The 26,367-nt window shown below is 37.2% G+C and overlaps 4 protein-coding genes across 9 annotated transcripts; 1 reads left to right on the forward strand and 3 right to left on the reverse strand.

Moving 5' to 3' along the window:
* Positions 1 to 373: 373 nt before the first annotated feature.
* On the reverse strand, positions 374 to 2,625 carry abhd6b (abhydrolase domain containing 6, acylglycerol lipase b). Its single transcript, XM_020922368.2, has 8 exons — positions 2,492 to 2,625; positions 2,207 to 2,363; positions 1,988 to 2,101; positions 1,766 to 1,898; positions 1,306 to 1,463; positions 1,176 to 1,230; positions 1,010 to 1,110; positions 374 to 581 (listed from the first exon to the last, which is right to left on the reverse strand). Exons 1-8 carry the CDS (start codon positions 2,614 to 2,616, stop codon positions 402 to 404), a joined length of 1,023 nt encoding a protein of 340 aa, XP_020778027.1. The 5' UTR covers positions 2,617 to 2,625; the 3' UTR covers positions 374 to 401.
* A 2,018-nt stretch (positions 2,626 to 4,643) lies between these two features.
* Positions 4,644 to 14,391, reverse strand: slmapb (sarcolemma associated protein b). 4 transcript variants are annotated; one of them, XM_055165770.1, is made up of 11 exons: positions 14,257 to 14,391; positions 12,938 to 13,069; positions 12,687 to 12,746; positions 9,931 to 10,059; positions 9,511 to 9,585; positions 9,170 to 9,418; positions 7,977 to 8,247; positions 7,543 to 7,714; positions 6,508 to 6,642; positions 5,852 to 5,939; positions 4,644 to 5,316 (listed from the first exon to the last, which is right to left on the reverse strand). In XM_055165770.1, exons 3-10 carry the CDS (start codon positions 12,736 to 12,738, stop codon positions 5,856 to 5,858), a joined length of 1,167 nt encoding a protein of 388 aa, XP_055021745.1. In that variant the 5' UTR covers positions 12,739 to 12,746; positions 12,938 to 13,069; positions 14,257 to 14,391; the 3' UTR covers positions 4,644 to 5,316; positions 5,852 to 5,855. The 4 variants fall into 4 exon arrangements, with proteins under 4 accessions (XP_055021745.1, XP_055021743.1, XP_055021744.1 ...); XM_055165768.1 differs by having other exon boundaries at positions 14,090 to 14,282; XM_055165769.1 differs by lacking the exon at positions 14,257 to 14,391 and adding an exon at positions 13,743 to 13,879.
* LOC110158056 (ceramide synthase 5-like) lies at positions 14,386 to 19,832 on the forward strand. 2 transcript variants are annotated; one of them, XM_020922483.2, is made up of 10 exons: positions 14,386 to 14,576; positions 16,505 to 16,607; positions 16,898 to 17,028; positions 17,582 to 17,639; positions 17,712 to 17,762; positions 17,871 to 17,963; positions 18,057 to 18,185; positions 18,319 to 18,425; positions 19,271 to 19,427; positions 19,528 to 19,832. In XM_020922483.2, the coding sequence occupies exons 1-10, from the start codon at positions 14,386 to 14,388 to the stop codon at positions 19,606 to 19,608; spliced, it is 1,101 nt and encodes a 366-aa protein (XP_020778142.2). In that variant the 3' UTR covers positions 19,609 to 19,832. The 2 variants fall into 2 exon arrangements, with proteins under 2 accessions (XP_020778142.2, XP_055021747.1); XM_055165772.1 differs by lacking the exons at positions 19,271 to 19,427; positions 19,528 to 19,832 and adding an exon at positions 18,972 to 19,225.
* A 116-nt stretch (positions 19,833 to 19,948) lies between these two features.
* Positions 19,949 to 26,059, reverse strand: si:ch73-233m11.2 (NACHT, LRR and PYD domains-containing protein 12). Of its 2 annotated transcripts, none has more exons than XM_020922422.2 (9): positions 25,930 to 26,059; positions 23,680 to 25,212; positions 23,078 to 23,239; positions 22,388 to 22,561; positions 21,363 to 21,536; positions 21,112 to 21,285; positions 20,841 to 21,014; positions 20,269 to 20,436; positions 19,949 to 20,190 (listed from the first exon to the last, which is right to left on the reverse strand). In XM_020922422.2, exons 2-9 carry the CDS (start codon positions 25,167 to 25,169, stop codon positions 20,121 to 20,123), a joined length of 2,586 nt encoding a protein of 861 aa, XP_020778081.1. In that variant the 5' UTR covers positions 25,170 to 25,212; positions 25,930 to 26,059; the 3' UTR covers positions 19,949 to 20,120. The 2 variants fall into 2 exon arrangements, with proteins under 2 accessions (XP_020778081.1, XP_055021742.1); XM_055165767.1 differs by having other exon boundaries at positions 23,680 to 23,731; positions 25,930 to 26,030.
* Between the last annotated feature and the right edge of the window lie 308 nt (positions 26,060 to 26,367).

Genomic DNA, 26,367 nt, shown 5'->3' on the forward strand with positions numbered 1-26,367 from the left:
AGGAACCTCTCAGTGATGTTAGTACATAATCAGAAATCACAAACTGCAAAATTTTACCCAGATTTTCTATTACAAAAACAAACCTTATATACCACCGTTTTCATAGTATTTTTTATTTTGGATTTGTTCCACATTTCCACTCAAGAGCTGGCAAATTAGTGGTGTTTTTCACCGTTTTTAAAAAAATTATTATTATTATTATTTTTTTTTTAACACTTTCAAGTGAGTCATTCAGATAGGTGCATTTAACACAGGTAAGAAGATAGAGCCCCATTTTTTTACAAGCCTTGAACAACTCTGAACAAATTTTGTTATTGAGGTTATGATCTTTGGGTACTTATACTTATTTTAACAGATCCATTACTTATATTTGTTTTTCAAGTTTGTGTGTTCTATTTCTTTTAGGACGACTTCTTAGTGCCCCCTCTGGCGTCTTGTTGTTGGATGATAAACTCCAGAATGAGCTTGGCTGTCCTAGAAGGTCTCTCCATCACCACTGAGTGTCCACAGTTGTCCAGTAAGTCTATTCTGCATCCAGGCAATATTTCTTTTATCACTGTGGCTCCAGACACGTCCACCACCTGGGAAAATAAAAAAGGAAATAGTGTCCTTTTTCTGTCTTTAGCTTTCATTAAAGGTGCTTTTCTGGTCCGTCAAATGCTTTTCTTCATGGAGATGTTATTTCTTTGTCAGGAATGTTTCACAGTATGGTATTCAATCTTTCTATCTTCATAGAGACCTATCCAGACCAAGTTACAGGTCAGATCTGTGGAGAGGCAACCCTGGTCACACTCAGAATGCCTGTTTTTCTTGGTATTTCTGAGCAGTAAAAAACACCTGTAATTGAATAAATGGTAATCGAATAAGTAGAGCTGTTTAATACAATATTGTGAAACGGTCCAGGCAGAGCAGTGACATGTCCATAGAAGCAAGCAGGTGATGAACCCCCAGCCAAAAAGTTACACAATGCACCTTTAAAAAAAGTCTTTGTCAAGATTATGCACATTACCTGGTCTTGTTTTCCCCATATAACTTGCAAGGGTGCTGTGATCAGATGCAAGTTTTCTTGTAAGGCATATCTTGATTTTTCACCAACTATCTCCATAAAAACTAAGGAATATGTGATTTTAGATGTATTGAACACATACATTTACATAAAAGAGACATTATCCAACCTTCTTGGTAAAATTCATTATGGGGCTCTTGGACATCTACTAATCCTTGCAGAATCTAAGAAAGCACAGTGGAGCATAGGTAGCAACAAAAATAATAGAAATAATAGTAGTTCTGAAATGTCAAGCTGACCTGTTGTGGTATTTTAAAACGAACATGGGAACAAAGTTTGAACATGTCTTCCATCTCTTCTGGTGTAGTTGGGATGAGTGGGATGTTTAGTGTGAAATTACTGTGCTCCAGGTCCTGCAGATGATTGTCAAATTTGGTTTCACAAAGGTGTCTTATTCCTGCAAAGGGCGGGGGGTATTTATCTGTATTTATTTGAATACAGTCTGACCAGAAAAAACTAATTTGGTTGAAACTACAACAGGAGAGATGATTTGTGCGCTTAAACAAGATTTTTGTTAAAAATCAAACTCCTGCCTAAACAGGACCATGAACACTTGTATTGATCGCATGCTCCTGAAAATGTGTTGCTTGAATACATATGCAGTATGCTGATCAAAACTGTCCACTTTCATGTTAGTTTCCACCAAATGAGCTACAGTAAATTTACTAATAGTAATAAAGGAATAAAAAACATACTAACCATCTGGGCATATTAGGGTCATGCTGCATATTTCTGTAGGATAAAATGCTGCAAAAACTCCTGCAATATTTCCCCCCATTGAGGTTCCAACAATGTGAAAAGGTTTCCTGTTCAAACGAATGGCTTCCACAAACTAGGGCAAATATTCAAGACATATTTCAGTACCTAGTAGTAACCTTGGTCCTTTGAATTTGATTTTAATGAGGTATCACAGTAACTTACCTGATGAATTCTTCTGGCCTGCCCCTCAATTGAGTAGTCATCTGCGTTGGTTCGAGTTGTGCCTTCGTGGCCTGGCATATCTACACACACTATGTGCAGATGCTTTGGAAGATACTGAAAAATGACCTTAAGTCATTTTTTCAAATATTTCTCATTTGAATGATGCTGACATAAGACTGAGTAACATGACAATATACTTATCACAGCTTCTGACCAAACCTTGACAACAGTAAGCCACGAGTCCTTATGCGCAGACAGACCATGCAACATTAAAATACTTGGTCTCATTCCAGGCTTTCCTCTATATGAGTAACAGAAGCGATATCCACCACAGTCTGCAAACCGCACCTGCAAACCCAGAGTTCTCCTCCAGTACCTGTAAACAAGGAGGGGAATGAAAAAAATACAGGATAAAATTTGTTTCTATTGCTGTTTAAACTGCACTACACTGCACTACATGCTATGTATCTTCATGTTCATTCCATTTTAGAGGCTGTTACTTACCAATAATAAACTTTAATGAGCGTTGAAGGCCAAAAAAGGAAAGAAGCAGCAAAAGCCATGATGGGGATGGCTAGTGTGGCTCCAGCAATGATAAACAAATTGATGACATCTAGATCTGCTGCCATTACAGCCGCTATGAGAATACATAATAATGATACTTGCTCAATAAAGACCTTTGTAAAAAAAAAAAAAAAAGTTTTCCTCTGAGAAAGTTTGTTTACATCTACATACAAAAAACAGTGTATTCTTCTCTAAAGACACAATATATTAAGCAAGACTTTACCTTGACGACAAATCCTTTTTGGCTCCTGATAATCTGTATTTCAGATGAGTGTATCCAGATGTCTGAAATAAAAAACAGTACATTTGTAACGCTAAAAGTCTGGCGGTCTGTGGATGATTTGTCCGATTATGCTTGCTCTGGATAATCCCATTGATTACCTTTGAATGAGGACAAACTGGGACATTGCATTAGCCAGTCAATGTTTTAAAGAGAACACTGGCCACACACTAGAGTAGCAGTTAGGTTAGACATAATCTAAACACAATCAACTACAGACTGCAAAATCATAGTAATGGTTACAACAGATTAACACTTTTGTATATTGACCTTTCTTTCTTCAATAACACCCACTCACTTTTATCCAGGCTGGGCATCAGCATGAAGCTTTGTGGTCTCCTTTATGCACAGATAGAGCATGGCAAATACAAACAGACATTTCCTCTAAATATAATAAAATTTCCTTTACAGATTGACCCCTTTACTTTACATTATTGTTTACATACTTTACATACTTGGTGTAAACAAAAGTGCCTAGTTTGTGTGGAGCTGGAATGTGGACTTACTACACAGGAGAAAATGAGCAACATTTGTATCTAAACCTGCCACTGGGGGTCATTCTAGAGACAGTAGATAGTTGTCTACCTGCTACTAAAAGATCTGACCATGTGTAATTACAAACTGAATCATGATGGTCACACACTCAAGGGCGTTGTCCGAGAGACTGTTCCTGCTGTCCAGATTATACATATAATACTCATACTACATTAACAACAGAAAATACATTTTAAATGATAATTCATAATAAAAAAAAATCTCCTTTGCTTATGTGATGTTTTGTCACTAATCATATGACACATTATACCATCATGTGCAAAAAGTTTGTGTAAATTATGTAAATTGGTTGCCCCATTCCGTCCCGTCTGCAGTAAACTACACATGACCTACATACAAACTAGAGCAGAACAATTGAACCTGGCAACTCAGTAGTGAGCCTTCTTTTTGAAAATTACTTACATATTTAGTTTCCATTTAAAATTATGAATGTTCTATCACCGACTACTTTTATGATACTTTGCACAAACGACAAATACTATAAGTAAAAAAAAAAGAAAGCAAAGAGAGTTTGAAAGAGATAAGGCATTTGGAGGGACGCAAGGGTATTTGTCTCAATATTACAGTAGTATCATGCTTGCATTAGAGTATTCATCCAGCTTAAAGGGGTTATGGTGTATTTAGCCCCATAATCTCCTCGCCAAGGATAAGGGCACTGTGGAAGTCAGATGATGTAAAGCATTCTTTATAATCTGTATGCCTCTTAAAGCCAAAAAAATGTGGAAAAAGTACTGCAATGCAAAAATGATCAATTCACACTGGGTATGATATAGTGTGTTTGGAATTCATTTTCCACTTATTTCTGTTATGGGTCACTTAGGGATAGAGGACACGTTTGTGACTCTAGGTCATGGTGGTCAGAGGAGCCACTGGAGCAGCCTTATTTCTGTCAGTCTGACCCAGAGCAGCTATGGCTACAGAAGTATCTTACCAAGTTTGGATTTTTTTTACTTATTTATTATTACTTTTGTGTAATATTTTTTCATAGGTACTCACAATTTTTACTTAAGTACTAAAAATTTGTACTCATCCACTACTGGTCATTTCACACACAGAAAGAAGATGATTTACCAAAAAAGGCTGACTCAGCATCACAAGGATATAATCTTGTTGAGTGGGATAGTGTTGGTGTTAAGGCACAACACACAAGTAAACTCATAATTTGATTTCTGAAACTATGCAAAAGGTGAAAATACTACAATATACAACAAAAAATGTACATTATAAATACACACATAAATAATTTATAGTCAGTAATAATGGGATACTGTTTAATAACATTTAAAGGGAACACTCCACACATTTCTTGTTCATAAATTAAAGAATATGCCAATACTATATTTGCATCCACCTCGGTTCAACATCCATTAACCATCAAATTGTAATCTTGTCATACAGCTGGTTTATACTAGCATATAGTGTTAGTGTTTGAGTTGCAACATCTTAAGAGGTGTGGAACACACAGGACACCATCTTCACCATTGCGAGAAGGATCAGTGCCTTGGAATAGTTCTATGTAAATGCACCAATTCTGTAAAAGCCATCTTGGGAGCTTTACACAGCACAGTATAGATATCTTGCCCAGAGATCACCCATCTTTTCCATCTACGTCCATGGTACATTCATAAAGCAAGCGCATATCAACCACAGTAAACAATGTTGACATGTCTAATTCTCTATCCAGTACCACAGTGTAGCTACCGTCAGTGCATTAATAACAATAATACTGTTGCCATTTAAAACATAGCAAATCTAACAGTGTTACGAAGGAGCCCTCCTAAGTAGTGCAGATATGGTAAAGAGGACATTATGTTAGTGAAGAGGAGAAGAGGTGCTTTGTGGGACACTGAGTTCATGTCCGGAGAAGCACAGCAGCAGTCACCGCGGTAACAGCCACAGCAGCCACTGGTCCCCAGATCATCCATGGCATCTGAAAAAGGAATATATTAACTTAAAAAAAACAAAAAAACACTTGACTTTGACCAAGGTTTTGTAAGAAAATGCATTTGAGATCGATGATGACTGCATAGATTACAAGTGCAACTCAATGAATTTTTATAATATTGTGGAAAATTATGTAAAAAGGTTCATAGCATGAATGGACACAACCCTTTATAAATCCAGGCTAATCTGACTTGTAACCCCTTGTGACTGGACTTTATTCAATCAATATTATTTTCCACAAAACGAATTCATGAGATACACATGTGCAAGTTAGAGCAACATTTAATAAGCACATTTACAGAAGAGTCATTATTAAGCAAGAGCCGTCAGAAAAGACACACACCAGATGGAAAAACTGCATAATAAGAAATGTTAGATACTCAGGGCATTTATTCACATTAGTTTATCCAGGGAGGCAACAAAGGTTTTTAGGAGTTTAGGTAAGGCTGATTTTGTCATGCAATGATTAAGACAACACTTGAGAATGTATTAAGGCCGACTTCACAAGGGGTCACATGTACCTTTCTACCACAGTGCGCCAATGCACCAGTGCAGCAAAGCCAGAACAAGGCCGATGGCTATGGCTTGAATGGGCAGCAATAGAGAAGTCTACAGAAGGGAAGGGACATTATACAAATCAAATGTAACAACACGAAACTGGACATCTCGGCGGTCTGTTTGTACCACGGTCACATAACATTTATGACCACAAACCTATCATCAGGAAAATTCTGTATAAACACCTTCATTTTCCAACACCACCAACATTTTCATTGTCACGTCACAACTCTTTCTCCCTTACACCACTTTAGACAGTTTCAGGCCAATAAACATTTCAATACTTTTAGTGAAGGAGTGTTGGCTTTTACCTGCTTTACTGGTTTACAGGAAGTAGTCTAAACTAGTAATTTAGCAAAGTAGTTAAACACAAGCTGTCTGTCTAAATGTGAGTGGTCATGCCTGCTCAGTGGGATTGATGTATACATAAACACACACACATATCGTCAATGTTTTAAGATATTTTTAAGTCCGACTGAAAACACACAAGGTAGTTTGATTAAAAACAAATAGTCACATAACTGACTCATGCTCTTAAATTAAAAAGCTAGCAATAGCAATAGCAATACTAATTTTAAAATGCATTTCTTTGATGTCTGTTGAGTATGTGAGTACTAACCTTTGTCCCCTTATCCTGTATGTCCTTGATACTCTCCTTGCACTGATTTAGTTCTTCAGTCAGCATCTGATTTTGGTGCTCTGTCTTTTCATATTTCTCTTTAATGTTGGAAAACTCTGCCAGGGCATTATCATACTGTAAATACAAAACAAGTTATTTGGTCATAATAACATTAATTTTTATTATTCAAAGAGAAAGGTGGATCTTATCTTTTCATTATTATTATTAATAGCAATTCCTATCCATTTATAATCACAAACATCAAATAATCAAAACAATAAACAACTGATTCAAATACAGACATCTGCACTGTGCACAGTGTTATACAGTAATTCTCTCATATCTTTCTGGACGTAGCATGTTACCTGCTTGAGTCATGGAAATTGAAAGTTAAGCCATACTTCAGAACATTCTCCATAACCTGGTTCACACTAGATTGATAAGTGTAGCATTTTGAATTGAGTTCTACACATCAATCCGGGATGGCTCTTGCTGAAAGCAATCGGGAAATGCAGCATATCATGTCGATTATTTGAATCTGATTGGTAGTCAACAGAGGAACAGCCCGAAAAATCTAAGTTTGTGATTTTTTCTCCTCTGGATTGAACCAGACATATCTTTTTTGTCCACAAATGCACAAAACACTTAACTTTTGCATATTTTTCAGAACAAAACAACCTTACAGTGGAAGTCTCTCAACATGGATTATCATGACATATGCGAGTTCACAACAAACCCATGAGAATCCATCTTGCTGTGCAAGGTTACATTCTCCATGGAGTTAGAAACATTTTATGCTATACTGTGGAAGCTTATAGACAAAGGAACAACATTTCCATGGAAACAAGCAGAGGGAGTCACAAATTTTTTCAAAAAACATATTTTTGGCTAAAAAGTTTTAACTTCCCATCAACATATAAAGAATAATAGAATTAGTTTCTATTGAAAATAATAAATAATTATGAATTATCTGAATCTGTTGTGTGTGCATCTGTCCTTCATGTAACATTAAGTCTAGAAGAGAAATAGCTGTACCTCCTTCTGCAGAGAGTCATTTCTGCTATTTGCTTCGTCCAGCTGTGTTTGGAGCTTGGCACTCTCCTCTTGATGGTGGAGCTCTAAAGATGCCAGCTTCTCTTCCAGGTCTTGCTGAGATTTTTCAAGGTTTTTCAGGCTGTTGGTCAGCTCTGTATTCTTGGCACGTGAACTACAACAAAAAGAAGTGTTTTTTCATTTATGGATGGTGGCTCATTGGAGCTGGTGCCTTTACATCACCATCTTGCACCACTGGTGTGAAGTTGTCAGAATAAGACTTAATATAATGGCAGTAAGGCACACATGAAATTTAAACAAAACACAAGGGATACAAAAACTATTGAGTCTGATGTCAGTGTTATCCCAGTCTGAATTCCTGGTAATGTTGACTTAGCACACTCAAAAAAAAACAAAAAAAAGCACACTGTACTAACCTGGACAGGTCCTTCTCCAGTTGTTGCTGTTTGTGTATTGCAGCCTCTCTCTCAGATCTCAGGTTTGAACAGTCACTCTGCAGGCTGCTCTTCTCTTTCTGGTGATTCTTGGTCAGTTCATCCTTCTCGATCTTCAGTCCAGCACATTCACTCTGTAACATGGACTTCTCCTTCTGATGCTTCGTCATAGACTCCTGTTTCTCAGAGCGCAGAGAGGCACACTCCTTCTGCAGCCCATTACACTCCAGCTGCACAGACTGGAGCTCATTGGCTGGGAACAGACAAATAGGTTTTATTGTTATACAAGTCATATTCACTAGCAAGGACCATGACACAACAGTGGTATACGATAAAGATATTTATTGACAATGGTTAATCGTGATGGCTAGGAGGAGACTCAGGGGGGCTCCATCTCAGGTGGTCAGCCCAGCTGATTCAGGGTCCCCTTCCCCTTTTTTTAGATGATGTTTTCAGGCTGAAGGATGAACGAGAGACATGGGGTGGGAGGGAGAGGGGTCAGATGGTGACAGACGTTGTACTTGGGATAGGCCTGTATAAATAGGGGTTCTGGGTAATTAAAGGTGTGGATGAGCTGAGCTGTGGTTTGCTGAAGAAGAGCACTATGCATAAGGCATACTTGCTCCTTTACATACTTCTTCCTAACTTTACTGATCAATTCGGTTGGTCCTTGTCATGGCGGATGATAACGCATGTCCGGGTCAATGATGAGGAAAGGAACTTCCTAAATGCATTTAACCATTCGGACGGACTGTCTGTTCCACCTTGTGATGTCATGTGGTATTGCAAGAAGTGCGTCACTGTGTTTTTAAACTCCATACACCTTCACTACAAATCATTTGGATAATTTCAGCCCTGGAATTGCTAAACTCTACTAAATAAAAAGGTAAAAAGATAGCTATTAACTTGAAAACTACCACTTCATGACATCACAAGGTGCAACAGAGCATTTTGAGCTTAGGAGTTGTATACACATTAACAATAAAGAGTTACTGAAACGTGTGAAGAAAAAAAAAAAAAAAAACTCCATGTATGTTTTTGAAGTGGTAATAACCTTCTAACATGACTTAAAGCTCAGAAGAATCAATTTTGTATCATATGGGACTCTTAATCAAGCTTGTTTTAGTTGTTCATGACACTAAAATAATGTATGTGTACTGGCATATCTATCTTACCTTGTATTTCTGCAGTCTTTTGCCACTGCTTACTCTGCTGCTGAAGATCATGTTGTAAGTTTTCCATCTCTCTCTCATATTTGGTCGCTGTCTGATGCCACTTGTCCCTCTCTGCTTTAGCCTCGTCCAGGGCTTGTTTCAGGGACTTCACCTCCTCTTTGGCCTTTTGGAGCTCATCCTGAGAGCTGGAAGAACCTTTCAACTGCTCTCGGAGACTGCCCAGCTCCACATGAAGTTGCTGCAGCTGGCCTATTCAAATCAAAGCCATATCATAGTTATTTACTTACTTATAGTAATGCATTATCAAGGCTATCATATTTTAGAACACTACAGAACACTACCTTGGAGGGCTTCAATTTGTTTTGCAGACTCATCAGATTGTTGTTTCTTCTCCTTCCTTTCTTTTTCAAGGGAAGCTAGAAATGCACATTAACGTAACTGCTCTTGGTATGTCAATTCATTCACTATATAAAATCAACAATACAATGGCTCATTTACAGGCCTGTCAACAGAAACTTGGGGGCCAAGGGCAAGAAGACTCAAGACCCTCTCTAATATTAATTCCAGGACAGAGATTTAAATTTTGGGTCCCTGGACAACTTTACCCCTCCCTTCTTTTTTTTTCTCTCTCTCTTCACAGGATTTGTGCCCAACTTAAACATGGCTTCGTGAAGCTTCTGTAGCTGAATTACTCTTCCCATCTAAATAAGCAGTTCTATCATGTTACATGCATGTATGTTTTGATGTTTGCATTTATTTACCTTGTAGCTCCATGTGTTTGTGTTTTTCTGTATTTGCTATGTCCTGAGCTTCTCGCAGTTCATCATTTAAACGCTGAATCATTTGGTCAGAGTCACTTGAGGATACCAAGTTTGTCCTGGTTTGGCCATCTGGAAACATAAAAAGGTCACTCCACATAAATATTTCACTATTTTAAAATACTATAATTTAATAGTATAATAACAAACAAAAAAAAACATTTCAAGAAGTGAAATGGCTTTGATCTAAAACCATTTTACTTTAGCTCCAAATAATGCAACCTGATTTCAAAAGATTGACATTGTCCTATTACAGAGACTAATTGCTTTCCATAATTAGATATGGGGATTGTCGTGTATCTTATTATAGATCACACTGGTTTTCAGACCTTTACCGAAAAGCATTGCTCAGGAAGTTTGAAATACAATGTTTGATACAAGTCTAACATTTCAAAGCAGTCTGTCAATATGGTGAGTGAACTTTTCCTCAGCCTTAGATCTAATTATTTTTAGAAAAAAAAATCTATGTGAATAATTCCTAACAGATATTAAAAGTGGAATAATATAATAAAAGAATCATAGAAGGATCTTTGATACCTGCACCACAATTAAAGAACCACTGTAAGAGAACTGGAGTATTCCCAACATCTAACTTTAAACAACTATAAACAATGCATAAACACATTTGGTTGTCAAGAGTTTGTTGTGTTTTGTGGACACAGAAACAAGGCCCGAGAATACCGCACAGTCTCCACTGAATAGACCTCCTAATCTCCAACAGCTATGAAAAGACATGACCTCATAATAGAGCAACATTTGGTCTCAGTAGAAACACACATATCAGAAGTGTTCACAAACCTTGTACAAAAGGTTTATAGTTTTGAAGGATACATAACATATTTTTTGTAATGTAGAAAATGTACATATGACATACATTTAAATGACAATGCAATAGATGTAATCCAGTATTGTGTAGATGTAGAGCCTATCTGTCATTGTCATTGACGTCAAAGTAATATTAAATTGAAGCTTCAATGTTTTATACTTCAGAAAGTGAAAATATTAATATTAACAAATTTAGCACAATGAATTGCTGGTCTGCCTCCTCTTATACTAAGAGATTTTTTTAACATATGATTTGCTTCCACACTCAAGATTTTGGGTCTCAGGCAAAGAAGACTGGATTATCGAGGTTGGTGGCAAGGTTATGCCCCAAGCAGTCTGAAGGTCCAGTACCTGAAGGTATGGAGCTGTGGTATTGGTAGAAAATTAAGCAAGAATTGAAAGACAAATTCCTTAATTTACTAGTGACTCTACATTTCACCTATGAGCATGAGTGAACGAGAATTATATCAACAACTGTGCAGAGTCTTAGTTTAAAAAACAGTAACATAGAGCTAATACAAACTACTAGATGCAGTCTCTGCCTGGCTCACATGACCAGTCAAACAAAGGAGAGAGGATTGTTAGCCTTTCTGTGCATATTTATGAGGTAGGGTCAGAATGTAAGTGGGCCTTCTCTCAGAACTGATGATACATTGTGCAAATAGGGAAATGGGGATAGTCAGGCATTTCAGTCCTTAACATCTGTGTATGTCTTCATGTCAGAGATAAGTGAATTTCCGCCAGATTTGTAGCCGATTTGTGCATGACGTGGCCTCGAGCAGAACGTAATGTAGGAGAATGATCTTATTTTAGAAATGTGCTGGGGGCTTCTGTCAGTGTGGGCTCTCCTCTTCACAGAATGTGTCTTTATCATTAAACACTAATAAAATATGGTCTTTAGGGTTTATTTGAGAAAAGTTGAAAGAGCCATTTGAGGAGTGACACAGTCCTGCTTTGTGCTGCTTACATCATGTGCAGTGAAGCATTAGAAAATCAATCTATCATACAACATTGAGCCAAATACCAATGTTTTATTCCAGTCTGATCTACTTGTGTGCCAAGTCTGTGGACAGGTTAAATCACCCATTATTTCAGCTCTCATTAAGTGGGGGCATATCCTAGTGTAGTGTCTTAGACTTAGATAAACTTTATTGACCCATAAAGGAAATTATTTGGACACAGTAGCTCACATATCACAATATAATATAATAACAAAGAGAAAAAAGCTCTAAATAAGTAGCAAAAAGATGGCAAGACACAGGTGTCAAATAAAAATTATAAAAATGTATATAAAGAAATCAAAATAAAATAGAAAAATAAGTAATACAATATGAAATCACAGCTTTATACAAGAGGTCATACGAGTGTTAGTTTCATGACAGAGACAAGCAGAGACAAGGTGGTGAGAGGAAGTCAGAAAGAGCCAAGAAGGTCATAAGAAGACTGTACCCACAAACTTAAAACAGTCTGAGAGACTAGAACACTGATAATCCATGCACATGAATGAATAATAACATGCTGGCTTAGTTACAAACCTGGATAAGAAAGCAATCTCTAATATAAACAATAACATGCAAATTACTGATAGGCCAACACTTCCCATGTGAGTAATGCTCATAATAATGGCCAATATAGAATAATGTCACTACAAAGGCATCTGAAGTAAGCAGCTGAACCTGTATTTTTAGGCCTTCAAACAAGTTGAAACAATTACATCATGATTTTTTTTTGTTTTCCTTCTTATCACCTCTGTAACCAAATGTGCTTTGTCAGGTGAGAAGGATCAAAAACAGAATGCACCACTGTCCATCTTCTCTACCACTGCATGCCACTGAATATGTCCACACCAAACAGATACAAATATAGACTGTTACCTTTGATCAACGCCATATTATTCAAGGGGTCATTAAGGTCCTTGCCATCCATGTTGTGCACTGCAAAGGATAGAAGAAATATATACATCTAATCCACTGCGTATGTTAGTATAGATGCTGTTAGATGCTTTAGTTCAGTATTGTAAACAAAGACCTAAATGTGTCATCATTATATTTTACCAGAAGCTCTGATGTGTTAATTTCAAATAAAGTGGCATAACAGCTGATCAAATCTATAAAGGGATTTTTACCTTAAATGATGATGACGCTTGAGTACTCTGTGTTCCCTGTGTACAGCAGCCTCTGACATGAAGAACTCTCCTCCAACTCTCAGATTTTTTCAAACGTGATACGGGTCACGCCAAGTGCCAAGGGGAGTCACACTGCCAATCAGAAACAAAAATGCACGAGTATGCATGCATTTAGAAGATCAAAATAGACAGCACACAAAAAATGGTTGAAATCAAATGTCAAAATTATAAAAGTGGTCAAAACAATAAGATGACATATTTAGTACTGAGTTTAAGTATAATGAGCAGCCCCATTGAGTGGTACAGTCGGCCAAGCCCACCACAGTAGGTCACGGAGCATCTCGGAAGCTGCAGCTGCACACAGACACAGGGGGGTTTTGTGCATTGTCGCAAGGGCTGATGATGTAAATACAAGCAACAAACAATGACCAGGAAGGCAAACTAGAATGATCATAAAGAAATAGGTTAAACATTTTGAAATATTTGGCTTCAGGGTCAAAAGTACTTATGTTTTTGTAGAAGCAGATGGAATAATGTTTGTACACACCTTCACTTTTCATTAACTGTCACAGGAAGGTGTGTCTGAACCTATGCCTGCTGCTGTGGTGCACTGGTACAGCGTGGGGTTTGCATATTGTGTCTTAATGCAAAAATTGTTAATCCTAAAATATGCAAAAGTCCACAGCAATAGCCCATCTCTGATCTGAACATGTAATGCCCATCGTGTGGAGAGAGGCCATGTGAAGTATCTTGCCCAAGGACACAACAACAGAACAACAATATGCACTGAGAATTAAACTGGTACCTGCCCTGTATGGTCCAATACTGTCTGTCACTTCAAATACTTAGTTTACATGGAGAGTGCAACTGGGCTAAAGATGACTGGTCTGGAAAAAGAGGTTTTAATTGACACTCGTCTAATTGAGGCACAGCGTGGCGCAGCTCAGCTGGTGTTGGGTTAGCTGATGAGCTGTGATCTGGAGCAAACTCTCCACTGATCGTTTGTGTAGACTTCAGTTTTAAGTGACCATCAAATTTGCTCAAAATGAATACAAGAACAAGCTATTCAATTAAAAATTAAATACATTTCTCAGTAATTGGCACGAAGATCATAGTATAAAGTCTAGAGAAGAGCCACGTGCAAATACTCACGAGAGCGCGTGTGCACGTTTCATTTCTAGCCTCTATCTCTTTTTTCCCTTGACAAAACGTGGTTCGTAGAATCTATAAATAGCTTCCCCCGCTGAACTGAACTCTGCTCAGTGCTGACGGGGAAGTGTCGCCCGAAGTTGTGGGTGTGCCCTGTGGCCTGTATTTACCCTGGAGTTTAGCCACAAGTGATGCTTAGAGGAGGGCTGAGAGCATGAGCAGCTCTTTCAGCGGCTCATGTTTACTGCAGAAGTTCAGTAGAGCTGCTCGCGTTCATCTCAACTGACACTTTTGTTTTTATGTTAAACTTTGCGATGGCTTCTTTCGTGTCCACGTGGATTTGGAATGAGCGGTTCTGGTTTCCTGAAAACGTAACGTGGGCGGACCTGGAGCATCCAGCACCTGGAGTAGACTATCCTCAGGCGGGACACTTGGTCTGCGCATTACCGCTGGCTGTGGCGGTATTCATACTTAGGCTCTTGTTTGAAAGGTAATATTATGTTGTTTGAACTGGAATTAAAGCTGTACTATGTGGACTAACTAGGTCCACTGCTTTTGTGGAGTGGTCTGCCACCTGCTTGTCTCCATGGACACACCAGGCCTTACCGTAAGAAAACCTGTTCAGTGTATTTCTGAGCAATACAAACATCTGTAATTGAATAATTGCACGAAAGATAAGTTTAATGCCACGCAGTGGAACGCTATAAGCAAAGCAACATCTCTTTAGAGACAGTCAAGTGTGGACCCCTCCCCACAAGAAACATTTCATAGTGATGGTATAGATTTGTAATCTAATTCCAAATGAAGTTCACATGCTTTCAGCTATTAACGTGAATAGGATAAATTCACTCATAAAATAGCATTGGTATTATGCAGAGATGGTAGTCCGTGTATTTGCTCAAAGCACATTTAGGTTGATTAAAAGAGTCACTTTTAAATCCAAATGTCTGAGTAGTTTTCAGACACTATACTTGTATTCTTATTTGAGATTCTGTCTTATTCTGTCTGCTTAATTGAGTAAAGTTACTTTTCCCACAAAATATTTTGTGCATTATATAATGTTTTGTTCTTTTTTTGTCCAGATATATTCACTTCAAATTATAAACTGACAGTTATATCTTTGCTTACTCTTACTTGAGTAAGAGTTTAAAAAACTAAAAATAATTGGAATTTCTTGGACACCTATAAGTAGATTAATGTAAAAATACAAACAACAAACAAAACAAACACATCAGTTGGTAGAGAAATTTTGTAAAACTAGGCATACAAGAATTATTATTCTAAAATGTTGTAGACTATTAAGTAATGTATGGCAAAAATAGGCCTTTATTGTATTTCAGAGATTTTTTCATCATGACTAAACTTTATCAACTCTTAGCTTGTTAGGCCTTCAATACCAGGACCTAGTGCTGTTTCTGTCAAACCCGTTTCCAATCCTGCATTTTCTGCAGGGCACATGATGAGTGTGGCTTACTTGAGTAAATAGTTGTAGATTTACATTGTTTGTTTATGATCAAAGTCATTGAGATTGTGTCAAATGAATTTGAAAAAGCATCGATCATTTTAAAGAAAAGCCTGATGACCCTGATTCTCACTTGGTCAGTAGAGCCTCCCATCTCCTCTCCCATGTCACTACACTGCGTTTAGGTGCTACATTCCCTAAGATCCCTGCACTTTAACACTTCTGACTGAAACCGTAGTCTATACATACTTGGATGACTGACAATTGTAACATGGCGCAAATTGTTTTGAGTGAAACATTTTCACATACAAACTGAAGTTACTAACTTTCATTCTTTTCAATTCATTTGTTATTCACTTTCATTCTTTTAAGATTGTAGCACAAAGGGTTTTAAAATAGAAAAAGGTGATTGAGGAACTCAGATTTTGCATTTTCTTTTTATTGTGATTATTCATCAACAATCTTATTTATTTTCATGATCTCAAGCCCAACGATATCACAGCCAGATGAATACCAGTATAAGCAATAGAAAGCCTACAGAATTTTTTAGTTCAGATACGGCACTTTATATTTACCAGTCCACCAGTCCATCAGATTTTTTGACTATTGAATTCTGGGGCTGTGGTTTGGTATTTAGTCCATTTGAGAACCTGGTTTACTGCTGATTTTAGTTCCCCTTATTTGAGTCTTAGATTTTTAGACCTTATTTGGGGTCATGTACGTTCATTGAAGATAGTGCTTGGAAAACCCATAATTTCTTAACTGGTTGTTTGTGTGTAGAAAAAAAATCTTCAGACTTGATACAAAGATCTTTCCATTTCTGAACACATGAATAAAATGCCTGTTTTCACCATAGATATTCTGTCTAAAGGTTTCTGTACATGTTCCTAATATAACACCCCTCTGTCCACCCCCTGCCCCGCCCTCTCTCCCTCTCTTCTGTTTTGTGTATTCAGGCTAGTGGCCAAACCCTGTGCCAACATACTTCATATACAGACAGGGGTGCGTCGGCAGGTCCAGCCCAATGCCCTCCTAGAGAAAGCCTACCACTCCAAAGCGGTAAACATGTGCAACTGTGACCAACAGTGTAATGTTGGGCATAATGATCAATCACTATTTTTTTTTATTATATATTATTATTTAATGTTAAATTAAAAGGCTTTCAGTAATAACCATGAACATCAACAACTATTTGAAATATTTGTATTGAGTAAAAGTAAGAAGATGTTATGATGTGAAAGCATTATTTCAGTAGGTTTTGCTGTCACTTTCCACTGTTTATAGAAACACATAGGTTTATTTTTGTTGATCTGACTCCTGTTAATGCTTCTTTTGTCCTCATTTTACAGAGCCCAGACCACAGACATCTGGAGCAACTGTCCAAACAGTTGGACTGGGACCTCCGCAGAGTGCAGAGATGGTTTCGAGTTCGGAGAGACCAAGACCGGCCAACGACTGAAACTAAGTTTTGTGAGAGCATGTAGGTAGAAGGGAAGTAAATTAAATAAATGAAAATCTACTAATCTATTTAAATCTACTACTTCTGTGGAGTAGATTTAGGACATCACGATACAATCCTTTGGAGATGTTCTAAGTAGCAATAGTTATATGTAGCATGCACTTCTACAACAATGGCAACTTGAGCTTCCCTTCTGTGATATTAGTTTTTTATTGATGACAGGTAAATAAATAAATAAAGGTCAGATTGATCACATAAAAATACAATATGGTTTTATCTGTGAAAATTCGCTACCCAAAACAAGAAGTCTATTTAACTTTGTGATTGAAATTCCATCGTCAATTGCTACAGTTCGCATTTTGGAGGATTTTTATTCTGCTCCTGAGCTTTAAACATTGCTGGTTAAAACCATAACTGAAAAAGAATAAAAATAAATGTTTTCAGTGGATATCCTCTTTTAATGCTTTTTATACATAATTTAGAATTTTTATTTTACATATTTTTCCTTAAAACATATATCATATTTTTACTGGCCAAGTCATACAATTGTATATTTTTTCTGTTCTTATTCCAGGTGGCGATTCACGTTTTATTCAGGAATATTTATTTATGCCATCTACTACATGTGGGATGTAAGGCAATCATTTTCAATATGCATTTTATCATGTGAATAACAATTTAACAAAAAATATCTCCTCTCCTAGTCCCCTTGGATTTGGAACACAAGACATTGTTGGAATAATTACCCATTCCAGGTAAAAACAAATGATATTAAATGCTAAACTTAGAACTTTGGTTAATCCTTGATTGTTTACTGGGTTAAGAATGAAGTTCAGGTTACATTCTTGTCCCTTTCTCAACAGCCAATGATTCAGAGCCAGTACATCCACTATGTAGCAGAATTTGCCTTCTATTGGTCTCTGATGTTTTCTCAGTTCATTGACATTAAACGAAAGGTAAGTCAACCACATTTTGTACTTTATTCTTTATGTGCATTAAATCATTTTTATTTACCATCCATACCCCATCTATAATTTCATGTCTAACAGGATTTCCTAATCATGTTCATCCACCATCTTGCCACCATTCTTCTCATCACATTTTCTTATGCCAACAACATGCTCAGAGCTGGAGCACTAGTTATGTGTGTTCATGATGCATCTGACATTTTCCTAGAGGTAAAAACCAGCTGACAACTAACTGATAAAATAACATAAAAATGCATATGTTAGCTAGTATATTTTGAAATGTTGTTGTGTGAAATGTATGTTTTAAAAGCCTTGAGGGTTTAACTTTTATCTTTTCCTCAAGGCAGCTAAACTGGCCAACTATGCCAAATACCAGAGGCTGTGTGATGCCCTATTTGTGCTGTTCACCCTTGTGTTTTTCATAACACGGCTAGTCATCTTTCCTTTCTGGTGAGATATTATACTGCACTATTCACACCAAACACACTTTTGATTGATATTGATTACAGCACAATACAAGTCTAGGGATGCACCAATCTAGTTTTTTCAGTTCCGATACGGATTTTCTAATTCCAACAGCTTTAAGTTCTGCCAGTTCCCAGTATCAACTGATACCAGTACAAAGGTACAGCATTTATTTCCTTTAACAAAAAACAAATCTGTTATGTAGATGTTTTCTCTCAAGTAACTACAGAACAACTATGTAAAAATAAAAGTTAAAAGATTACAAGATTTTCTGGGCCAATAATTACTAGTAAAATGGTCTTATTACATCGGTTGCATCTCAGTTCTCTTTCCTCACTTCCTTCTTGATCTTCCATTTTTAAGGTGTCAATCAAATCTTTCATATTAAGTGGTGCTCCAAATAAAACTACGCCAGGAAAGAGTAAACATGAGGGAGGCTTCAGGAGGCAGACATCAGATAAAAGAATCAAACTTTATTAGTCTCAGTGAGGAGTTTATATCCTCTCCTCATTGTGTCTCCTCTGTGGGCAGGACTTCCTCACCCATTTCCTGCAGAATCGAGGAAAGGAACCAAGGAGAAGGAAACAAGGGAAGAGAAATGAGATGCAGCCATCATTTTATATGCCCAAACTAAGATATCGACTGAACCGATTTTTGGAAGCCAATATCTGATCCAGCTAATTTTTCAGTATCGGCACTGATATCAGATACTGGTCTTGGATTGGTGCAACCTTACATGAGCTTTCATCTATGATTTTAAAATGTCTCGAGTGCACAATAAAAGCTACAAAGAAATGTTATATCTGCTATTCTTGTAACTGCATTTGCAGGATCATCCGCAGTGTGCTGTTTGAGAGTTGGGAGATCCTTGGTCCATACCAAGCTTGGTGGCTTCTTAATTCTCTGCTATTAGTCCTACAAGTCCTTCATATATTCTGGTTTTATCTCATCATTCGTATTGCGGTCAAATCTATATTCGAAGGAAAGGTTTGTAAATGGAAGGATTTTTATTTTCCTTTTGTTAATCATATATATAAAATATATATAAAATATATATATATAAAAAACTAAATTTTATGTGTGTTAGGTGTCCAAAGACAACAGAAGTGATGTTGAGAGCAGCTCAGAGGAAGAAATCAACTCCAACTGCAGCAAAAAATCAATATGAATACAAATGGGAGATGTAATTACTTGACTTAAGTTATGGGACCTGAAGTTGGTCACTGTGTGTAATACATTTGGTTTATAGATTTAAATTAAATATGAATTAAGTATGAACAGATGTGTTATTTTTATGAGAAGTTTAAAGGGCTATCAATGAATGATGCATTGTAATTAAATATCAGTGTACTGTTGGCCATATTTTTTATTACCATAAAACCTGAAATATTATGTATAATATGTGTTTTTATATTGTATCCATACTGGCTGAGCAAATGAATGTGAGCCTGATCAAATTTGAGCACCTGTCTGAGCCCCATAGTTGCATAGATGGAGTACAGGAAAAATGAAGTAAGAACTATTATTTAATTGTAATAATTGCATATGTTTTACAATATAATGTATGCCCATTTGTAACTCAGTTTAGCAGTACATACAAAGATTTTGTATTCATTTTAATGTATAGAGATACATGTAAATATTTAACTCCTATACAAAAAGGCTGTCATGAACTACATTTTAATACCTTATTTTGGTAACTGTTTCAAAAATTTCAAACATTTCCTCACCAAAATCATTGTACTTTACACTGAAAGAAAGAGAACATTTATTAATTAATCTTACAACGCTGTTTGAATGACTGAAAAGTGATTGAAATTATACTTACTTCAGTTCTTCCATGTTGGGACTGTCTTGCATTACTCTGACTAGAGCAGGTACAGAGATATCAGTGAGAGAGTTATTTTGTACTTCAAGTTTCTTCAGTGTCTTTGAGGCTTTTATAGCGGCACACATGTCTTCAACACAAGAGTCTGTCAAACCAGTCATTTCCACACTAGTAGAAAGAGACGGTAGTTAGTTTGCTAAAGAATTACACAGTATTAACTTTAAATGTTTCTGGGGGAGAAGCAATCCTGTAAGAGCTTTTGTTGGCAGTGAATACTGTGACTTTTTTTTTTAAACCATCCATGCAGATATATATATATATATATATATATATATATTCCCAAAGTGTAGTGCCCCCTTGGGTGATCTCAGAGGCACGACGGGGGGCCCAGTGTTTGTCCACACAGTAATACATACACAATAAATAACAGAAAATTTAAATAAGTTTTACAATTTTAAATATATACTTGGGTGGGTGTTAGGCCAACATGCATTTAAGTATGTAAATTGTATATTATTTCAAATAGTCTGTAATATTAGTGAAAGGCCCTGTGGGAATGGCATTATACTCACTCCAGCTCCTCCAGCACACAGGAGGGATGCCTTAAAGCCTCCCAGAGATGATAGACTCCTTGATCTCCAACTTTATTCAGACCCACAGACAAGCACTTAAGAGGAGGAGACCCCCTCTTTAAGAAAGCAGCCAGTGCAACAAAAACCACTTCTGTTAACTCACATCTCACCAGGCTGAATGATGTAAAAGGAAATAAGATATAGTATCTCAACCAAATATTTATAAAAGGTGACACTTTGATTTGAGCAAAGCAAATAAAGACTTTCATACTCAAGTTTTTCTATGGGGCAGCCTGGTCTTTTGAGGGCATTACACAACAGCAGTGCCCCCTCCTGGCCAAATGTATTCACTGACAAATCCAGTTGAAGCAAAGGACAGTGTTTAAACATCAAAGCCTCCATCAGATTAGGGCAGCATGCTTCAGTCAGCTCACAATCTGAAAGGCTACATAAGAATTCACCCCTGAAATATTATATCATTTACAACCCTGAAAAACTGTAGTAGATACATACAACGCCTACCTGAGACTCTCCAGTTTACACAAAGGATGCTGTAGGGCTTTAGACAGGGCTTGAACTCCTGTATCTCCTACTGTATTTCTTGACAGGTTGATCTTCAGAAGTTGTGAGTAACCAGAACTCAAAGCTGTCGAGAGGTGCTCCATCGAAGCTGCAGTTACATGGCAGTACTGCAATCTTTAGTCAAGAGGTTTAAAAAACAGCAGTTAAAAGGTGCACTGTGTAGTTTTTTGGTTGTGGATCGGTCACCTGCTTGAATAGGTCATTGCTCTGCCTGGAATGTTCCACAGTTTGATATTAAACAGCTTTACCTTACATTTATTCAATTATAGGTGGTTTTATAGCTCAAAAAATATCTTCAAAAACAGGCATTCTGACTGTGAGTGGGGTTGCCTCTTCACAGATATGACAGGTAACTTTGTCTGGTTTAATCTCCACAAAGATAAAAAGGTTTAATACTGTACTGTGAAACATTCCAGACAAAGCAATAACATCTCCACGGAGAGAAGCATTTGACGGACCCTCTACCAGAACTGTTCCACAATGCACTTGTAATGTAATACAGTCTACATACATCCTGTTTTTTTGTTTAAAAAAAATATATATTTTATGGTGATTTTGGCTACTGGTAAAATTAAATCATTACAGTTAAGTTAATGTATTTTATCTAGTCATTCTTCAGACCTGCACTACTAGTCAAAAGGTTAGATTCACCCTCTCATTCAATATTTTTTTCTATGTTTACTACTTTCTACTTTTGATACACATACAGAATCAAATATACATATACATCAAATATATGAAGTAAGATGTATGGGATTATGTACAATGAATGAAACTTTTGATTGATAGTGTAGTTTAATCTAGAATCTCATTTATAATTTATCCTACTATGGTCTCATTTTTTTTTGCTGGCCGGCACCATATACCAAGCAAAAAGTTTAAGAAGTGTTAAAAATGGAAAGCACCTGGCCATAGAACTATAAACCCCAAATCTCCTATTGAAGTTGTATTTTTGAATCACTTACTGTAGTTCCTGTACTTTGTTGTGTGGACTTTGCAGTGCCCCACAAAGCCTTTTCAAGCCTTGGTCACTGATTTGATTACCAAAAAGTTGTAGCACACGCAACCGGGAGGATGTGGAGGATAAAGCAGGCGTCAGATCTTCACATGATGTCTCTGTCAGCTTACAACTGGAAAGACTTAAGAGAAATTACAACACTACTATGACTTTTTTGCTCTTGGTAATTTTTTTTTCATTCCATTAGTTATTACTGTATCAACATATTTGACAAATATTTGCAATATTTTCTATTACATGTATTTACACTGTAAATGTGTCTGTATGTACAGTGAAGGTTCTGCAGCCTTGAATATATCTATTTTTATGGTCAATATTATAATTCAACAACACCATCTTAACTTGGTAAATGGTGACAAATAGGGATGCACCGATCTAGGATGTTTGAACTTTAATTAATATAAAGCTGTTCAGTAGTTACTAGCAGGATACATAACAGTTACATAACACAGTGAAACTTTGTAGTAAGTTAAATGTATTCGGAGAGAAAAAAAAAGTCACTTTCAATCCCAAGTACTGGTTATCAGATATCAGCAGATATTCAAAGACACAATATCGATATCGGCATTGAAACAAAAAATCTGGGTACAAAAGAGAGTATTTCTAGAACTTTTTAAATACTGTGTTATTTCCTTACTTAAGTGATTGCAGGTTGCAGTTGCTTAGTCCAGTGCACAAACTTTTAAACTGTATCTCATTCAGGCAACTGTAGGACAGATCCAAGTTCTTAGTGATTCCTTTGCGAAGAGCAGAGGCCAAATGAGAGACTGCACCATTCTCAAACAAACACTGACTTAATCTAGAAAGAAAAACACAAAGCATAATACATATTCAGAAATATATTGCAATCCCAATGAAACAGCGTAAAAGTGAGTGGCAGAGAGGAATAGACAGGGGGCAGCAGAACTCAAGTGAATGGATGATTAGATCGCATTTCAAGTTTAATTCCTATGGTGTAAAATTGAACACGTTGACTGTTGCGTGTTAAAAGAAATAAGAGACATTTTAGACTTTGAAAATGTAAGACATGTAAGACATAAGATTAATATGAGTCTGAGTGTCCATGCAGTAGATGCTTTGGAGAAAGATAATTTTTTAACATGTAAGGAGAGATTGCTAGGATTTTGTGGTCAGAGGTGGAGATGTAGCAGACAGTACCATCAGACTTAAGATGATAAATGGTCTATGGCAATATGTGAAATGAAGATGAATATGTAGCCTGCATTTTATACAACTTACATTATGTTATGTGACAATGCCATTGCTGGAGCCAGGATTTCTGCCATCTCCTCTGTAAAACATGAGGTCCCATATAGATTCAACTGCTCCATCTCTCCAAGCCCCATCACCACATAGTTTAGTACCACATAGTCCATCAGGCTGAGATCTCCATAACTGAGTCCAAGTCTCGCTGAAGGAGTTATGACATCTTTCACCACATCTTTATTTTGTATTTGGTAAAGAAGGTGAAAGCAGTGGCAGTGGTCCTCTTTGTCAAATCCAGGAAGAGCTTCCTCACATAGTTTTTTGAGACAGTTTTTAAAATCCAAAATCTGCTCTGGGTTAAATGGTCCAAGTAGATCTTCCAGTGGTTTCTGGTTAACTTGCTCACAAAGACCAGACATAAAAACATCTAGAAATTTTGTATGGTTTTTATGATTTTCCAAAAACATCTCCACACTTTCCAAAGTTGGACCAATAAAGACAGAAACAGCTAAAATAAATTCTTGGATTAGCTGTGAATGCCAAGAATAGACAACTTTACCTGCCCCCCCATATCCATGTAAAAAATCATTAGGGGAGAACTCTGAAGGAAACCCAAACTCAACAAGTTTGTCTTCTTGGAAGTCCACATGTGAACCTAATGCACAATAGGATGCTAGTTTTCCAAAAGCCATCACTATACTTTGCTTTGTGTCTTTTTGCGGTATCTTCTCAATCAGGTGAGCCAAAATATGTACAAAAAGTTGAGTGAGGGTATCAGGAAGCTTAGTACCAGAATTGATGAGAAAGCTGTAGGTAGAACAAACTGTCCAGCAAAACTGGGGGAGCCTTGAGAAGTCATAATACCCTAAAGTTGTTTCAAAATGTTGCAGGGCATCCTTGGCAACTTCTGGGTCTGTAAAAAACTTATTGAAATAAGCATCTCTCTGTGCCTTCTGAAATCCCAAGATCTCAAGGTAGACTCCACTCACAAGGTCCAGATCTGGTGTGGTCTTGGTTGTTATTAAAAAACTTGCACCTGGCATTAAAGATCCATAAAGGAGACTGGCAATTAAACAAGACACAGTGGTGATCTGGTTTTGGTCAGAGCAAAGATCTGTGTCTGGTAGATTTAAATTGTGAATATATTTGTCTAAATCATCAAAAATAAACAAAACATTTTCAGAATTTGTAACTGGGCTTGATTGGGGAATATGGCTCCATTGTAAAAACGCATCTAATGAAATGGGACCTTCAAGAGAATTAATGTCACAACCTCGAAAGTAGAAAACGTGGTTGAATTTCTCAATTTGCTGGCCTTGTGTTTCATTTATAAAAAGTTTCTCTAACGTAGAAGTTTTTCCAGAACCTCCAGGACCGACGACAAAGAGAGCCTTGTCTTCACATAGCGCAGTTTGGATGGCCTCCTCCAATGAAATTTCTCCGTTACTACAACAAGTTAAGACTGGTATGTATGTTTTATTGATCAAGTTGACAGGCAGCTCGCCACCAAGAAGTGTTGACATTTTGATAGTTTGTTTACTAATTCATTAACTTCAACGATATTACCTGCAGACAAACACACACAGATAAACATTACAACACAATAAGGTAGACTAAATATGGATTAGGCCCTGGCTCCATTGCACGTGTCAGCGTTTACGCGCGTAACCTCGCGAAACCACAGACGCGCGTCAACGCGGGGGCGGCTCCACCGGCAGCTCCAGCAGGACGTAGACGCGTGGCACGGCTGTTTCTCAATAGGAAAGCCGATCAAACTTGACTGAGAGCGTTGAGCCACTTGTATCAGGTCCACAGTGAAACTAACAGCTGAACAGGTTTGTATTTACCTTCTGTACAGGCTGACCAGAGCAAACGCCAAGATTTCAAAAGTAAATTTCAAATCACTAATTAACATCTTTCTCGACTGGCTTCTTTCAAACTATACAGAACTGCTCCAGGAGCACGTTGTGGTGATGATAAACGCACAAATACAATAGATGAATGCTCTTTATGTATTTGTAATTTTCTGACGTGCTGCTCGACACACGGGTCTAGCGCGTGCAGTGGAGCCACCCTCAATCACTTTTAACGCATTATACATATTAAGCGCCCAAAATTTGCAGTTTTTACGCTTGCGTAGGGCGAAATCCGCGTGCAATAGAGCCTAGGCCTTACACACGAGTACAACACTTGAAAAGTATGCTAGCGATGCACTGTTGTGAGCAACACGTGGCTACAACTTTCAGTCACCACTTTAAATATCATTGTTGGCATGATACTTACTTCAAAACAAGAGTAAAGACATTATTAAGAAACACTGCAGACATATTTCAAGACGCGTTCTTAGAGGTTGCAAACTACGCCCAATGGAGGACGGCTGTAATCAAGAAAACAGGAAATAAAAAAATAAAAGCTATGCTTTGTTCCTGAGCTCTGTCGTACAGGCAAAAGTTTTTAACTTTTATCATAACAGACTAAACAGAGTACATAGAATCATACAGTTTGCTTTGCATAGATTATGTATTTGTTTTATATGAGTAGTAAAATGTTTTAACACATGTGCCTATGTTATATAGACTACTTTTGCATAAATTAATACACAAGTATCCTATTTCCCATTCAGTCTTTTTTTTGTTCCCTGCTCAGTACAGGGCAGATCAGCGTGAGCAGCACAGCAACATCCAGGAGTAGGAGAGTAGCCTGTTCTTCTGTACTTATATC

This window comes from Boleophthalmus pectinirostris, unplaced genomic scaffold (genome assembly GCF_026225935.1).
Source record: "Boleophthalmus pectinirostris isolate CB_2022bp ecotype Guang Dong unplaced genomic scaffold, ASM2622593v1 HiC_scaffold_8, whole genome shotgun sequence".
In the NCBI taxonomy this organism is placed as follows: domain Eukaryota; kingdom Metazoa; phylum Chordata; class Actinopteri; order Gobiiformes; family Gobiidae; genus Boleophthalmus; species Boleophthalmus pectinirostris.